At 41.3% G+C, this 17,725-nt stretch overlaps 1 protein-coding gene across 1 annotated transcript in view; it reads left to right on the top strand.

The window, feature by feature from the left end:
* The window catches only part of NELL2 (neural EGFL like 2), a 230,561-nt gene that overhangs the window by 125,792 nt on the left and 87,044 nt on the right, over nt 1-17,725 (top strand). Inside the window, exon 13 of the mRNA XM_044998981.1 lies at nt 7,019-7,144. Within this exon, the coding sequence (XP_044854916.1) occupies nt 7,019-7,144 (126 nt within the window). The remainder of the gene's footprint in view (nt 1-7,018; nt 7,145-17,725) is intronic.

The raw sequence follows: 17,725 nt of genomic DNA, 5'->3' as shown, positions 1-17,725 counted from the left end.
AAGGACTGAGTGAGCAAAAGTGGCGGGGAAGTATCACTCTGTCTAAAATGGCATTACCTGTTTCCAAGTCCCTGATAACTCAGAAGAAAATGATCTTGAATGCTTATAGATCCATGTCCTAACAGATAAAGCACAAGATAGATTATTAGGTGGTGTCTGCTACAGACCACCAAATCACATTAGGGAACAGAATGCCCAGCTCCTTATGCACCTATCTATAATATGTAGGATAAAAGCTGTATGACTTCAATTTGAGTGACATATGCTAGAGGTTTCATACTGCTAGTACTAAAACATCCTTGGAATTTCTGAGCATTATAGATGACTATTTTGTACCTTGAAGTGTTGCAGCCAACATTGGAAACATCTTTTTTTAGAGCTTATCTTAACAGATAAAGAGGAACTGATCACAGAACTAAAAATTAATGGTAGCTTAGGTACAAGTAATCATGACTTGATCACATTTATAATATGCAAGCAGAATTAAGTCCATACCAATATATATTTTGTGCTGTAATAGGGCCAATTTTACAAAGCTAAAAACAATTATGAGCCAACTCAGCTGGGAGGAATAATTTAATCTGAAAAATTTGAATAATAATTGAGAATCATTTGACAACAATTTACTGGATGCCCAAAAGCCACAATCTCACAATTGAGGAAGAAGGTCATACTGGTTTAAAAATGATCTGGTTTAGAGGAGAAGTGAAGATACCTATAAAAAAGTAATATATATAACAAATGGAAGAGAGGTGAAGTTGATTGTAATGAAAGTAAATCAGAAATTAGGAATTGTAGAAAAATGATAAGGAAAGCAAAGAGACACAAGGAGAAATCTATGGCCAGCAGAATTAAGGACAATAAGGAGGAGATTTTAAAAATGTATTAGGGACAAAAAGAATCCTGATAATGGTATTGGTCCGTTACTAGATGGAAGTGGCAGGATTATGAATAATAATGCAGAGAAGGCAGAAATATTAAATACATATTTCGGTTCTGTATTTGTAGGAAAAACGGATGATATAGCCTCATCATATGATGATGATAACACTTTTTCCATTCCACTAGTATACTGGAGGATGTTAAACAGAAGCTACTAAAGTCAGACATTTTAAAATCAGCAGGTACAGATAACTTGCATCCAGGAGTTTAAAAAGAACTGGCATAAAAACTCACTTGACCATTACTGTTGATTTTCAATAATTATTGTAGCACAGGACAACATCCAGAAGACTGGAAAAAAGCTAATGTTGTTGTACCAATATTTAAAAAGAGTAAACGGGATGACCTGGTTACGTATAGGCCCATCAGCCTGACATTGATAATGGAGCAGCTGATACAGGATTAAATTAACAAAGAGGGTAATTAATGCAAATCAAACATTTATGGAAGATAGATCCCATCAAACTAACTTGATATATTTTTATGATGAGATTACAAGTTTGGATGATAAGGATAATATTGACATAATATACTTAGACTTCTGTCATGCTTTGAGTTGGTACTGCATGACATTTTGATTAAAAAACTAGACCAATATAAATTAATATGTATACATTAAATGGATTAAAAACAGACTAACTGTAAGGTCTCAACATGTAATTGTAAATGAGGAATTGTCATCAAGCAGATGTGTTTTCAGTGCTGTCCTTTAGGGGGTCAGTACTTTACCCTATGCTATTTAACATTGTTATCAGTGATCTGGAAGGAAACATAAAATCATCACTAAAGTTTGCAGATATCACAAAAATTGGCAGAGTGGTAAAGAATGGAGTGGACAGGTCACTGATTCAGAGCAATATGGATCGCTTGGTAAACTGGACAAAAACAAACAATATGCATTTTAATATGGCTAAATATATACATCTAGGAACAAAGAATGTAGGTCATACTTACAGGATGGTGGACTCTATCTTGGGAAGCAGCGACTCTGAAAAAGATTTGGGGGTTGTAGTGAGATCATCAGCTGAACATGAGCTCGCAATGTGATGTGGTGGCCAAAATTACAAATGCAATCCTTGGATGCATAAACGGAGGAATCTTGAATAGAAGCAGAGGTTATTTTACCTCTATCTTTGGTACTTGTGTGACTGCTGCTGGAATGTCCATTTTTGGTGCCAACAATTCAAGAAGTACGTTGGTAAATTGAAGAGAGTTCAGAGAAGAGTCATGAGAATAAGTAAAGGATAGAAAACATGCCTTATAATGATAGACTTAAAGGGTATGTCTACATTGCAGTGTAAGCTGAGGGTTTGAACTCAGGCTTAAGCCTAACCCCGCTTCCTCTACACACAAATTGCACTAACCCAGGGCTCAGATCAGTTACATCACTTGCTGCAGTACTTGTGGTGTTTCCTTTGTATTTCACCTTTAAATTTCTGTGACCGTGTTTTTCTGCTGGAGACAGCTTGCCATGTTGTTCTCAGTTCAGGTGCAAAGGAGATACATCCCCTGTGCTCTTATGGAGGTGTCTCTTTTGTTCTTTTCTTATTTAGTTTTGGTAAACCATATTGCCTGAAAGTGCTGATTGTAAGTATAGGTTGCACTTTGTATGAAAATACATAAAAATAGTGACTGCTGCCATACAGCAGTGCCACAGCATTGCTAATGGTTCTCTTCCCTCCAGCAGCAGAACTCCTAGGGAAGGGAAAGAAAAGCAACCTGAGTATCACAGTCAGGAATGTTGGGGGCACTGGGTTTCTGAAGAACAGCCCATTGTCACTAACAGCACTGACAGTGAAGCCCTGCATATTTTGGCAAACTAGATCTAACTTCTGCAACAGAGTCCCCAGATTTCTGTGATACTCAGAACTGGAAAAATCTACAGCAGCGTCAGGTAAATAAAGAATAGAGGATTTTTTAAAAATTACATATGAAAATTAACACAGAATCAGTGCAGTATCCATGTAGCATTTATTTGATTTACGCGGCTTCTAAATGTTCAGTGTGCCACAGATCTTTGTACTGACAATGCAAAACTGTATTTTGGAGTCGTAGGGGGAAAGGAGATGGTGGCAGCTGGGTAGCAGACAGTTGATGCTTTTGCCAGCAGGAAAGGCGTTATGGGATGAGTATATTAGCTGGATGTTAGTGCTATAAGAATCAGCAGTAAGGTACAGTAGCTATCATTGCTGACATTTAATTTTTCATCACTAGCAAATCAACACCCAGTTGAGTTTATAACTCCAGTCTATATTTTGACCTGTCAGCAGGAACACAACAGTGCATGAGTTTACACTCTGTTCTCTGTTTGGTGGGTTGTTGTTTTTTGTAGCCATGAGATCATAAGCACAATTAAAAAACAATCAATCAAAACCCCAACCCTTAGTTTCTAGAGTGCAATTTTGTAGCAAGGTTGGGTTCTATGGCAAATTCCATGGTCATGGAATTGTGGAAAATATATGGGGCTCTGCTTGCTAATATAATTAGAGGTCTATACATGCACTGAACAGCTCAGTGATACTTGTCTGTGCACTGGTATCATAGGCGCAGTGTGTCACCATGCCTGAGTGGGTCACAACTGAGAATACCAAATTCAGGACAAGCTCCTGGGAAAAAGGGCAGACAGACCCCAAAATTGGTGATTATTCTTCCGTGAGAGATACCAGTCCAGCAACAAAAGTAAACTTCTGTCTCACCACACTGGCTAACAAGTCAGAAATGCATCCTCCTAGGGTATTCCAGTCCTGTGTTCAACACCCAGACACTAGACTTAATGAGGAATGGTTATTTAAAACCAGTTTCATCAACCAAAGGGTTCTCCTGATCCCAAAGACCAGCCACATACCCAGGTAAATATATAACTCAGATCTTATCCAATAATCATGCTGTTGCTAAGCCTTTAGTATCTAATATCTAAAGATTTATTTATTAAAAAAAGTTGAGTTAAAATTGGTTAAAGGAATGAAATGCATATAACAGTTGCAAAGTTCTTGGATCAGGCTTGTAGCAGTGATAGAATAGACCACTGGCTGGTTAAGTCTCTAGTTGCTTCCAAATAATTGGAAGGTCCTCAGTCCTTTGGTTAGAATGCTCCCATTAGTATAAGTTCATAGTCCAGAGATTTGAGCAGGAAAGAGGCAAAATAGAGATGTTTTCAGGGCCTTTTATAGCTTCTGCCAAGTGAAGGGAAACCCATTTTTCTAGTTTGTGGAAAATTACAGGTAACAAGATGAAGTTTGGAGTCACACGGGCAAGTCACATGTCTATGTATGCTTCGTTTAGTCATAGCAGAAGCCATTTCCCATACTCTAATTAGAATGTCCTCAGGAAAGTCCATTAAGTGTAGATAAAAACAATGAGAAGTTTTTGTGGCACCTTAGAGATTAACAAATTTATTTGGGCATAAGCTTTCGTGGGCTAAAACCCACTTCATCAGATGCATGGAGTGCAAAATACAGTACAAAATACAATGCCAGGTGCCCCAGAGGAAGTAAACCTAACAGGCAATGATCAAGTGATCTCTCCTGCCATCCATCTCCATCCTCTGACAAACAGAGGCTAAGGACACCATTCCTTACCCATCCTGGCTAATAGCCATCTATGGACTTAACCACCATGAATTTATCCAGTTCCCTTTTAAATGCTGTTATAGTCCTAGCCTTCACAACCTCCTCAGGTTGGAAAAGAGGAGACTAAGGGGGGATATGATAGAGGTATATAAAATCATGAGTGGTTTGGAGAAAGTGAATAAGGAAAAGTTATTTACTTGTTCCCATAATATAAGAACTAGAGGCCACCAAATGAAATTAATGGGCAGCAGGTTTAAAACAAATAAAAGGCAGTTCTTCACACAGCGCGCAGCCAACTTGTGGAACTCCTTGCCTGACCCAGTACGGCCATTCTTATGTTCTTATGTAACATTCAAAAACCAGTAGGAGAGCACTTCAGTCTGCCTGGACACTCAATAACAGACTTATTGAAGTGGCCATACTTCAACAAAAAGAACCTTCAAAACCACTTCAATGAGAAACCGCAGAACTGGAATTAATTTGCAATATTAATTGCTCCTATTAAGTTAGGCCTGAATAAAGACTGAGAGTGGCCAGGTCACTACAAAAAGTAATTTTCCCTATGTTGATATTCACCCTTTCTTGTCATCTGTTGGGAATAGGCTACATCCACCCTGTTTGAATAAGCCTAGTTAGCACTGACTCCCCCACTTGGTAAGGCAACTCTCATCTTTTCATGTGCTGTGTATTTATATATATACTGCTTACTACTTACTGTATTTTTCACTCCATGCATCTGATGAAGTTGGTTTTAGCCCATGAAAGCTTATGCCCAAATACATTTGTTAGTCTCTAACGAGCCACAAAGACTCCCCGTCGTTTTTGCTGATACAGACTAACATAGCTACCCCTTCTATAAGTGTAGATAGGCATCTTCCATGGTCCGTTGTGAGTTAATTGTTCTTTGATGGTCCATTCAACTTGAATAGTCTCTTCATAAGATGCTGGCTAAATACCTTGTGGGTGTTACCCAAAAACAAACACATTTGAAATAGAGGTACATAGTTAATATTCATAACTTGAGATACAAAAATGATACATGCATAAAAATGGCATAATCATATTCAGCAAATAACTTTTCCATAGACATCTTCCATGCCACACTTTGTACAAGATTTGTTTCAGTTATATAACAGTGGTAGCCAGGGCCGCCCAGAGGATTCTGGGGGCCTGGGATCTTCGGTGGCGGGGGGCCCCCGCTTTGGCGGTAATTCGGCGGCGGGGGGGTCCCTCCGCTCTGGGACCCGCCGCCGAAATGCCCCGAAGACCCGCGACAGGGCCCCCCCGCCGCCAAATTACCGCCGAAGTGGGACCCGCTGCCGAAGCACAGCCCGGTCTTTGGTGGTAATTCGGCAGCGGGGGGTCCTTCCGCCCCGGAGCGGAAGGACCCCCCGCCGCTGAAGACCCAGAGCGGAAGAAGTTCCGGGGACCCAGGCCCCATGAGAGTTTTCCAGGGCCTCCAGAGCGAGTGAAGGACCCTGCTTCAGGGGCCCCAAAAAACTCTCCTGGGGGCCCTTGTGGGGCCCGGGGCCTCGAGCAAATTGCCCCACTTGCCCACCCCCCGGGCGGCCCTGGTGATAGCAACAATGATCTACATGGTCATATTTAACCTGATAGCATTACACAGTGTGCTACTAACCACTCCCAAATTGGTATAGTCCTTTTTTTGCAGCAGCAGCAAACACCATAAAATAATGTGCAGAAGTTGCTGTGTCTATATGCCTGTGCTTCATATTCTCTTTTTTCCATTATATCATGCCACCAGAAATTAAACTAGTACTGTGTACCTAGTGAGCCCCAGATTAGTCAGGCTCCATGTCTACAATAGTTTGTACCAGGAACTTACTCTATGAATTAACATTGCAGCAGGTATTCAGTCTGTTGTGAGATTTTGTCAGGGTACAAATTTCTCCATCATATCAGATCTCCACATAAATAAGTTCCTTTCAGGCTCATATGTAAGGTTCACATCTTTGACTAAGTAGCTAAGTACATATCTAATAAACTACCAGTTGGTGACTTCATGTTTCTAGGAAAAACTTTTAATGAGTTCCGGTATCTGATAAGGACTTATCACTGGCCTCCCTATGGTAAAGAAACAAAAGATACCTATTGGATCAAAGGTAGACTATATAGCGATTAATGACACTGCAGTGCCCGTGCAGTCAGTCTGGTCTTCAAGCCCTTAGATATGTGCTGGTTTTATTTAAATCAGAAATATAACAACACAGACATTTCAAAAGGAGTTTGGAAAGATCTAAGCTGATGTAATCTTCTTTGTACCTCCACTAACAGCTGTTCCCAAAAAGCTCACGCTGCTCCTGTTGTTTGAACACTTCAAACAGTTATTTTAGAAGAGAGAATCTAACAACTTTCCAAAATGCTTTGCTGTTCAAGCAACTTTTTAGTCCTGCTAAATACTGATGGAAGCGAATAGGACAATATACTGAGTGGTTCTGAAGAGCTCAGCATCATTTGATCAGTTGCCCTTTCTGCTTTGTTCACAGATATTGACGAGTGTGCTGAAGGACGGCATTATTGTCGTGAGAATACCATGTGTGTAAATACACCGGGGTCTTTCATGTGTATATGCAGAACAGGATACATACGAATTGATGATTACTCCTGTACAGGTAGGAGCTGATTATTTATCAAAGGAAAATAACTGATAGTCATATTAATACTCTCAAATACTATTCTAAAATTTGTTCTAGTTAACTTGTTATTTTATATGAAAATTCTATACAACAAAAGAAGCACCAGAATAATTACAGAAGTAGTTTTCAGAAAAGCTAGTGCATATTGCAAGTCATACACATGTTGCATCATTTCCTCAATATAGAAACCAAGACAGCTTGCTGTATTAAATACACACTTTTCATCTTGCATTTGTAGGGAAAAGGGGATTGGATGAGAGAGCCTGACAAGGGAAAAGAGCACTATGGTAATTCTATAGGGCCAGATGGTGCCTAGCTTCCACATAGGACATAATATGGGATACTTTGTGGGTTTTTGCACCCCTAACACAAGGGCAGGGCACAACTGCTGTCCTTGTGTCTCCTGAGTGCAAGGTTTATGGGAGGCTAGCAACAGTGTTGGCACTAGTCTCCAAAATATGGAGGGAGGGAGTGGGGAATGGGGCTTTCCCACTAGCCCGCAGAGCTTGCCAGGCACAGAGGTGAGTGGACATTGTGTAGCATGGTGGCTACACTCACCCTGCGCTCCTTAGAGAACTGGGAGTCCCTGTGAAGGAGTCATCCTTTTGGGTGGTGCACCTTCCCTACCACTTCCAACAAAGGACTATGCCTGCAGCCTTTCTGTATCATTATCTAGTATCGGGGGGGGGGGGGGTAGCCATGTTAGTCTGTAACCACAAAAATAATGAGGAGTCCGGTGGCACCTTAAAGACCAACAGATTTATTTGGGTTTTCGTGGGTAAAAAACCCACTTCGAAAGCTTATGCCCAAATAAATCTGTTAATCTTTAAGGTGCCACCGGACTCCTCATTGTTTTTGTATCATTCTCTGTATCATTATCCACCATCTAAATGGAGCTTGCATGACCTCTCATAGAGCTAAATGTGCTGTGTTGGATGCATGTTTTTCTTCCTTTTGGGATTCTCCTATATCAGGGTGTCCACAACTGCACTCCCAGGGCAGCACTCTGTTCCCCTTTGTGCCACTGGAGTGCAGGATCTGCCACCTCTCTACAACTTCCACTCTTGCTCTGTGCCACTATCTTCCTCTCGGAATAGACTCAGCCCCATGTGGGATTCCTCCAGTACAACTCTGGTCTCACCTTCTTCTGTTCTATTAAAAACCAATTTGGGGTATAAAATGATCATTTAAAATCTAATACAGCAACATTTTAAAAGGGATTACTTCTCCCAGCCATGCTGACTGTTGCGGCTCCTGGGAGGGGCCTGTTAATTTCCACATTAGACAGATAGGGCAGATGCTATTCAAAGGTGTGGGACATTCGTTTGGTGGAGAAAAATGTGTGTGGGAAAAAATGATATTTTATTTCGCCTGTGGAATCCATTTGTTCTTTATGCAAAAGAAAATATTTGTGCTGTAAACCTTCTTGGAGTTCATTTGCTCTAGATTGATATAGCCTGTAAATGGAAGTTAGTGTTTGAAATGAATGTATCTAGTACACTGGTCTCTTTAATTTATTCTGTCCCTGAAGTCACCCTTGTAAGTTCATGCATATAGAGTGTTGAAACCTGAGAATATCTTGCAGCTAGGATTCTCTGTGTGCCCCAGATTTGCTGAAATGCATAGCTGTAAAATATAATTTAAAAAACCTGGAAGCCTCTACCAAATTTTAAAACTGGCTAGAAGTTCACTAGACATTGCCTTTCTCAGCATCTCCAAACCAAGCTCTGTCCCACATCTTGAAATAAGTATAATAGAATTTCTAATGGAATCAACCACAGGTTTTGAAATAACAAGATTAATTATTTCCTCTCTCCATCCCTCTCCCATCCCCACTCTGCACTTTCTGCCCATCCTGATCAAAGAAGGAAACTCCGGAACAGGAGGAAGTGGATTGAACAGGGCTCCCCAGACATCTCTAGGTTGAGAGGAACCTTAGCTATTGTGACTGCTTGTGACACACCCATGTCTGAACAGCAGTGCAGCTTGCAATGTTTTGGAAATATTTCCTAAAAGCACCCACCCTGGGACAAGAGGTTCTTCTAGAGTGAATTTGCCTCACTGGATATGTTTGTTTGACGCTGTGATATTACCCTGAGAAGGCAGTGTCTCTTGACAGTGAAATTTCTGCTAATGACAACTAGAGAAGCTATTAGGAATACATTCTATGGAGGAACTATGTTCTTCTAGTCTTTCAATTACTTCTGAGCATTTCCAATGCAGCCATTAGTAGTTAATTGAAATATGCAGAACTATGAGGCTCCTCCGTTGCATTTCAATCAACTATGAGGTATTCTAAACGTGAATGATTGAAAAGATAATTATTTAAAAAAATCTGTGTGATACATAGATTACTTTTTAAGTCAACTGCTTTGATCCATAAAAAGCACTTTATGCTTTTATTAGCCTGTATTCCTGACACAGAAAGCATTTTCACTACAGCAATTTGTTTAAGCAGGTAGAAGGACCATTAATCTACATATGAGATTGCTGTAGCCTTACCATGGTGATGGGAGCACGAATTTATCTCTGCAGTGGGTTTGCCATCTATTCCTTTAATAATGTGCTTCAGATACTAACTTTTAATTTTTGAGTCATTCACGTGAACTGCTTCCCCCAGTTATAAACCTGATAGGTGTTATGAACATAATTAATGAAGGTACGTCATCATTACTTTAACATGTTCTTTGCGGAGATTTTCCTTGATATCCACTGTTAAGGTACTTAACATTGACTGCCTTGAAGAAATTCATTGTGTTCTAAGAACCTATGGGAGTTCTAAATAGCAAAAACACTGGTTCAGGTTATGTTCCAGCAAGATGTGTTTAATACAGCAGTGCTGAATAATGCTGGGTGAGAGCTAGCACTTGCTGAAAAGAAATAATAATGTGATGTTCTGTAAACAGTCCAATAGATTTAGTCTGGGTTATTATGTTTAGATACAGCAGACTCTTCAGAAACACCATTTCCCCCATAGCAGGCAGTAATACTTTTTAAATGTGCAATTTACAGAAAAACCCATTATACTTCCATGTATTGTGTTCTATATTTTAAAGAGAACTTTAATGGCATTTAGCCAGTCAAATGATGTTTAGATTTTGAGAAAGAAAATGTTTATAAAAACAAAAATTTGTTTACAGTAGAAAAGCACAGAAGTGGTCACAGTCACAGTCTTAAAAATAAGCTCTTTCCACTCCTGGTAAGTACATCACTGTCATCTGCCCATTATGATTGTGAAGAGGAGCAAGTCAAAGATTTCACCTTTGAACACCCAGACAATTTCCAACTGCTCTAAGTGCAGCAGCTCTCATGGTTAGTGTAACTATAAGGTTATGGTCTGAACAAGATAGTTCACTGCATCATGAAATAATTTTGAATGGGATCTGTTTTTTTTCTTGTGCTGCTAGTGGTTCTTGAGGTAAAAAAGGGCAGCCAAGATTTGCTATTCCGACAGAGAAGAAGTGTGGGGAAAAATAAAAGTATTCGTTACAGAGCAGAGAACCTGGTATACGTGTAATCACCATTTTTTAAAGAACCCATTAAGACTATAGTATTTAACTTGCTGTGTTTATGGGAATAAGGCCAAGCATATTAACTGAAGAATTTTCAACTTTTCCTTAATTTAATTTCACCCTAAGAACCAGCCTTGTATCAGGGTTAGTGAATCTCTAGTACCTTGCAGTGTGAGTACAGAGACCTTGCATTTGCCGGTACAGATGAGTGGGAAGTGGGAAAGATGAACTGTAAATGGAATTGCAATTTTAATATTAATGTAGACATTGCTACTAAAAGTATTTTTACAATCTATTAAGATCAGCTGGACTTTATTATACATGATCCATTTCCTGCAATTACTGCAGTGGGCAGGTGTTGGTGGATCTCAGTCCTCTGCATTGTGACAAGTCATGGTCATGTTTCTTCTTAAAGGTAGCTGAAAGCATCAGTGAGGTTAATCTGAACTTAAAGATTGTTCTAAACTGTATTGGCGACCAACAGCTGTACCAACTGCCAACATGTTCCAGCAGCCAAAGATTGCCTTGGAATCTGGGTGTCCTGGTCACAATCCCCTTTCCTATGTAGTGCCAAGTTTAGGGAAGCTTGGTGTTGCTAGAGTTATGCAACCAAAGATCTGGCTGTAGGATTGCCAACTTTCTAATAGCAGAAAACTGAACACCCTTGCCCCGCCCCTGCCCCCTTCCCCAGCCCTTCCCCAAGGCCCAGCCCTTCTCCGAGGCCCCACCCCTGCTCACTCCATTCCCCCTTCCTTGCTTTCTCCCCCCCCCACCCTTGCTCACTTGCTCATTTTCACTGGGCTAGGGCAGGGGTTGGGGTGTGTGTGGGGGGGTGAGGGCTCTGGCTGGGGTGTGGTCTCTGGGGTGGGGCTAGGGATGAGGGGTTTGAGGTGCAGGTGGGGACTTTGGGCAAGGCAAGGGTTGGGGTGCAGGAGGGGATGTGGGCTCCAGGAGGGAGTTTGGGTGTGGGAGGGGGCTCAGGGCTGGGGCAGGGATTTGGGCTGCAGGAGGAGGTAAGGGGTGCAGGCTCTGGGCAGTGCTTACCTCAGGCGGCTCCCAGGAAGCGGGCAGCATGTCTGGCTTCTAGGCAGAGGCGCATCCAGGGGGCTCCATGCATGCCTCCACACCCTCTGCTCCCATTGGCTGCCATTCCTGGCCAATGGGAGCTATGGAGCCAGAGCTTGGGGCGGAGGCAATGCGTGGAGTGCCCATGGCCACCCCTGCACTGGAGGGATGTGCTGGCTGCTTCTCAGGAGCCATGCGGAGCTGGGCACAGAACCTGCCAGCCCCGCACCAGCCAGACTTCTAACAGCCCGGTCAGTGGTGCTGACCAGAGCCACTAGGGTCCCTTTTTGACCAGGTGTTCCGGTTGAAAACCAGACACCTGGCAACCCTATCCTAAGGTTACAAGAGTAAACAATTTGATTATATTATATGTAATCCTGTCCTGGCTTCTCAATGCTTGTGCTTATAGCAAGTGTAATAAGCATTCTTTGCACTAGTGCACTTTTTGTTGGATTTACCATGCTGTACAACTGAATCAGGTATTTGGCTCTACTTTACTTTCTTCAGTAGCTAACGCTTTCGCCATGTCTCCATTCATGCTGTGGGAGATGCTTGGTGCTTGCTGAAGCACCTCTGAAACTGATAAAGAAAACAAAGAAGTGAAGGGCAGACATTTCGGAATGTTAGGAATATGGGAAATAAGCAGCAACTGACCCCCCAACCTCACTCTGGGTTCCTAAATGTAAACTTCGACAAGTGTATTGCAACTTTCACCATCTATTGTAGCACTGTGTGAGCAAATGCACTTGTGGCATTTCATTATATAATGATGATTGATAATTTTGGTTATATAAAAACTGACTTGTGGTTATATAAAAAGCTTACTTACTGTGAGTTGAACTCAAAACTGTTTGTGGCACATAATTAGGAATGTTAGTAAACTATATGGAAGAAAACATTCCACAGTTTGACATTAATATGTCATTATTTGCACATGGTGGCTGCAACAGAGGTATGAATCTTGATGATAAAATGAATAAGTTATCTCAGTTCCATTTGATAACAGACTAATGTAAAATGTTGTACTTGCTCCACTCTGAAACTTACATGCACACACACACACAACTCAGCAGTCATTGCTCATAACAGAACGGATGCATAGAAGCAAGGAGACTGAATTTATTTTTTCTTAGATGAAAAGCCTTAAAAGAAATCTGTACTATCTGTCTCTGTCAGAGTCCTATGCACAAAAGAAACAATTTAGCTGTAACAGTCTCCAAAGCAGCCAAAATCTCTTCATGGCATATTTATGGAAATGTTACGTTATATCCATTTTGATTTTCACAACAGGAGAGGTAGTGAACGCATACATGTAAGATTTTTGTTATTTGCAGTTGTCTTAGTAGTGAGTTTTATATAGATTGGATCAGTCAAAAAACATATTCACCCCAGAATCTATTGCTCAGGGACTATTTTTCTATTCAGAGACTAAGTTTGCAAGTCCCTGTGCAGTTTGGATGGGAGATGAGTGCTGATCTTCACCCAAATGCTCAAGAGGTTCACAAAAAGCAAATGCAAGACATAAAAAATGTGTCCCATCCTTAGCATATTGAGCAAGTACCTGTGCTTTCACATGGCTGGACAGGACCCAAAAGATACTATGTTGGGGGGCAGAGAAAATGTATGGAGTTATCCTATTTTCTAATGGAGAAAATCTATGAGAGTTATCCTAATCCCATGACTAACAATCCTTGTGAGTAGGTACATTGAGCTCATTGGGACTACACGTGTAACATTAGTTGCATAAATATTAGTAAAATTGGTGCCTGTTTTCATAACCTCTTGCTAAGCATCTTCCAGAGAAATTTGTCTTCTTTTTCTGTTTTAACTTGGTCAGGTGGCACTTGAATTTTGGGTGCAACTTTCATTTTTACAAGGAAAAAATTTGGAGGCCAAATGAAATGGCAAAATAGGCTAACACATGCTAAGAGGCTACGTGAACATTATTATGTGTTATCAGTAAGTACTATCATGCCTCTCTTCCTCTGACCCACTTTTTTCAGTCTTTCAAGAAACTAGTGAAAAATTGTATATAAAATTATCCTTCAAGTGCCAACTTTTGATGCAAGATAGTTTTGAATAGGCTATGTACTGCAATTGTTTTTCTAACACATGTAGAAAAGAGCTCCTTTGTAAAGAGCTCCTCTAAACAGTATTCAGAGTGTGTCTTCCAACAAATATTGAACATTATTATGTAAAAGGAATGAATTACTCCTTAAAGTCTCTGTGATGATGAGTTTTCTGACCTATTAACAATTGCATACTGTAGTGAAGTGAGACTCAGTGGTGCAGGGCCTCCTGCTGGTCGTCTTGGGAATTAGCTCTTCTACTGCCAGTCGTCATCTAGTTCCTGTTCACTGGGGCAGACTGCAGTGTAATGGCCACTCATCATTGACAAGGGGGGTTTGGACCTGCTGCCTTTCCTGTAGCCTAGTACCTCTCTAGGCCTTCCTATCAGGCTGCAGCCTGGGAGGTCATCAGGCCTGATCTCCTCAGCTCAGCCTGCCCGTTCCCCAGCACTGCTCTGTCCATGGTACCCTTTGTTCCTTCAGGCAGTTAGGTCCATCTCTCTCCAAAGCTAGAAAGAGACTGACTGACTGCCTTCTGTCCCTGCAGCCCTTTTATAGGGCCCAGCCTGGCCCTGATTGGCTGCCTCTCAGCCTTTTCTGATTCGCTCTCAGCCCAGTCCTCTCCAAGGGCTGGCTTTTAACCGTTGCTGAGCCAGAGCGGGGTAACTGCCCTGCTACACATACTTTTTTATGTGTAGATATGCTCAGCAGATGATAGAATTCTCCACTTCAAAAATATTGTTTTTAAACTCTTTTGCAAAGATTCCCATTTATGTTAACAGAAACTTGATGCAGCAAATGCAAAATATTTTAACTAGACATTATATCCCTGATGAAATCAGTATTTTGGAAATTACCTATTCAGAAAATGTTTAACGTGGCTGCCAAAAACAAGGCTCAGAGGTGATTAAATGGTCAGATTCTACCATTTCAGTGGGCATTATGAGTGAGGGTAGCCAAATCTGGCACTAAATAAAGTAAAGGGATGGCCCTCACATATTCAAGGAATGAACGTGGTAGATCTTCAATTCTTTTATAGGATCTCAGCCATACAGGACCTGATCCAAAGTGTACTGAAGTCAATGGAAGGTCTATCATTTATTTGAATGGGCTTTGGATCAGACCTATACAGCATGTGATTCATGTACATGGCTCAAAGTTCTCTGCAATTTTGGAAGCTATGCATATTTGTTAAATTAAATTAAACCACAAATCTGTTGGCAAATTGGAAGGAATTCTGATAACAGCAATAAAATAATTGAGGATCTGGAGAGATTGACTTGACATATGGGAAAGATTTAAAGAGAGAAATTTTCATAGTGTAACTTGTCTACATGCTGATAAGAATGTGCGGAAAGCTGAGACTGTGATAACAGTCAATTATACTAATTCATAATTATTTGAAGAATGAAAACAGCAAGGTAGGGGAAAGGCCTGTAATACTCCACCAAAACATATTGTATATCTTGGACCTTATTTTAGTGCATATCCCTCACCCTCTTTGCTCCACCAAGGATGCCAGCCTCAATGCTTGTTTATCTCCTACTCCCACTCCTGTTTTGGGCCTAGATCCACAAAGGGACACACAGGCACCTAAGTCCCAATTTTAGGCACCATTGCTCGGTGCCACCTAACCCTGTAGGTGCTGATCCTTACTCAGCAGGTACATTTTTCTGTAAAAGTTCCTTAGGCACCTTTATTTCTGCCTCCAGGCATGTGTACTGCTGTCTCCCTGTAGTTGTCCAGACGCCTCACTCGCCGAAGCCCCAGCGTGATCCACAAACCAAGGGAAGATAGGCGTTTGTCCACTAACTTGCCTGTGAGGCCAATTCCAGTAGGTGTGTTCAGAACATGCCTACCATATTGGGCCCCATTCAAAACTGGCCAGAGGATATTCTGGTGTGGGTCTCCCTCAGTGTCTCCTGTTGAAGCTGTTCCGTCTTGGGTAAATACTTACATAGTCATTGGACCAGAGAGAAAGAGTAAGAATGACTCTATAGCCTAATGGTTAGAGTACCCGCCTCAGAGGTGGAAGACCTATGGTCCAGGCCCCTGCTCCAGTGACTCCTTAATTATGTATCTGATCTGGAACAGAAGAGATTGTGGGAGACCCACATCAGAGTATCCCATAGCTCAGTGGTTAAAGCCATCTCCTGAGAAGTGGGAGATACCTGTTCAAATCCTTTCTCTCCATCAGGTAGAAGTTGAACCTGGGTCTCAGGTATGTATCCTAACCACTAGACTAATAGTTATAAGGTGAGCATCACCTCCCACTCCTCTGGCCATTTTGTGTGGAGTTAGGCAAGCTCAAGAAACAACTTACTCCATTAACTCCAGGAGAGGACTTCCTGACTGTGGGTCACAGTCAGAGATAGGCATCTTCTTGCAGCCCAGAACTGAGCAGAGGGTTGCCAGGCGTCTGGTTTTGAATGTCTGTTTGAATGTAATCGCTTGGATTTGGATGGAGCTGTCTGCTGCTTTGGTTTTTGAGTAATATCATGAGAATACAATAACAATGTCGACTCTGTTTGGGTTTCAGCTTGTATCGTTTGACAATCTTCTGGAACTGTTGGGAAAGTACTTCAGGCTACTATTTCTATGTTGGACATGTGCCCACATTGGTTCATTAAGGCCGCAGAGAGACATTATTCCTACTGCTAATGGAGATTGTCAGTCTCAAAGAGGCCCTGTGAAGCCCTACTTAGGGAATAATATGTTGATTGACCTGTGTCTAATCTCCATTTCCAGCAAAGGTTATTGAGAAGGTTGTAAAGAAACAACTCAGGAATTCTCATATTTAATTTGTCCAAGTGAATTTGGATATGGGAGAGAAATTGAGCAATGATTGGGAAATGATCCTCTCCAAGCAGTGGAGGATGATTATTTGTCCATGCCATTTCTTTTAGAACATGCCTTGTTGATAATGGTTGTAGTTCCTCATGGAAGTGAACGGAGTTAAACTTTAGTGGCTCCACTCTCTTTTAGAAAGGAGGTCTTAGATAGTAGTTTTTTGGCATTTGTTTTTCTGCCCCAAAGTTTCTGTCTTGTCTCCCCTCCTAGTTTTATAATATATAAGAGGCCTCTGGGACAGTTCATAAGAAAATATAGCTCTGGTGATGACACCTGTCTTTATGTGTGTGTGTATGTCTCTCTCTCTCTGTTTCTTCTCCCCAACGGATGTGGTGGGAACAAATAAGCCAGTGGCTGGAACAGTTTGGATGATGAATAGCTGTGACCTCATTAAGATAAAATGGAGCTAGTATTGGATGACTGGAAAAAAGAGCACCCATGATGGAGTACTTTTCACCATCTGCTTCTAGAGAGACAAATGTAGCTATTTCTTTTGGATGTGGCTCTTGCTACCTTTATCTATGTTTTGTCACTTTGGAGTTAGATAACTATGACACTGCTCAGGAACTGAAGCTGATGCATAACACAGCTGTCCATGGGCTTCCAAGTAGAGTTCAAGGTGTTGCTTTTGACCTGAGTTGCTAAATGGGTTGAGACATTACAGCCTGAGAGATGATCTCTTTCCCTGTGCCATTCGGCAGCAGGTGCATTCAATAATGGTGCTCAAGCTCAAGTTTTCTTGGCTTACTTGTGAGAAAGCTGACAGCAAGGTGTGCATTCTTCGTTCCACTGAGCTCAGATCAGTTAAACTTCCAGAAATGCTGCAAAGCCCATCTTTTCTCCCAGGTATTCAAGAAGAAGGTGTATTAAGGGTTCTGGGATGTGACTGAGAGATTTATTTGAATGTGAGTGGTTTAAGTGTGTTGTGTTTTGTTAGTTCTTCTTTGATGGTCCCTATATGTATTCCAGTCATGGGGATGCGCATGTGTGCTATGTGCCAGAGTCAGAAGGTTTCCCTACCAGTGTCCGTTGACCCCACAATGCGATATGCATCTCCTCAT

Source organism: Mauremys mutica, chromosome 1 (genome assembly GCF_020497125.1).
Source record: "Mauremys mutica isolate MM-2020 ecotype Southern chromosome 1, ASM2049712v1, whole genome shotgun sequence".
NCBI classification, from domain to species: Eukaryota; Metazoa; Chordata; order Testudines; family Geoemydidae; genus Mauremys; species Mauremys mutica.
The sequence above is the reverse complement of the archived record's forward strand: the minus strand, read 5'-3'. Positions and strand labels throughout refer to the sequence as shown.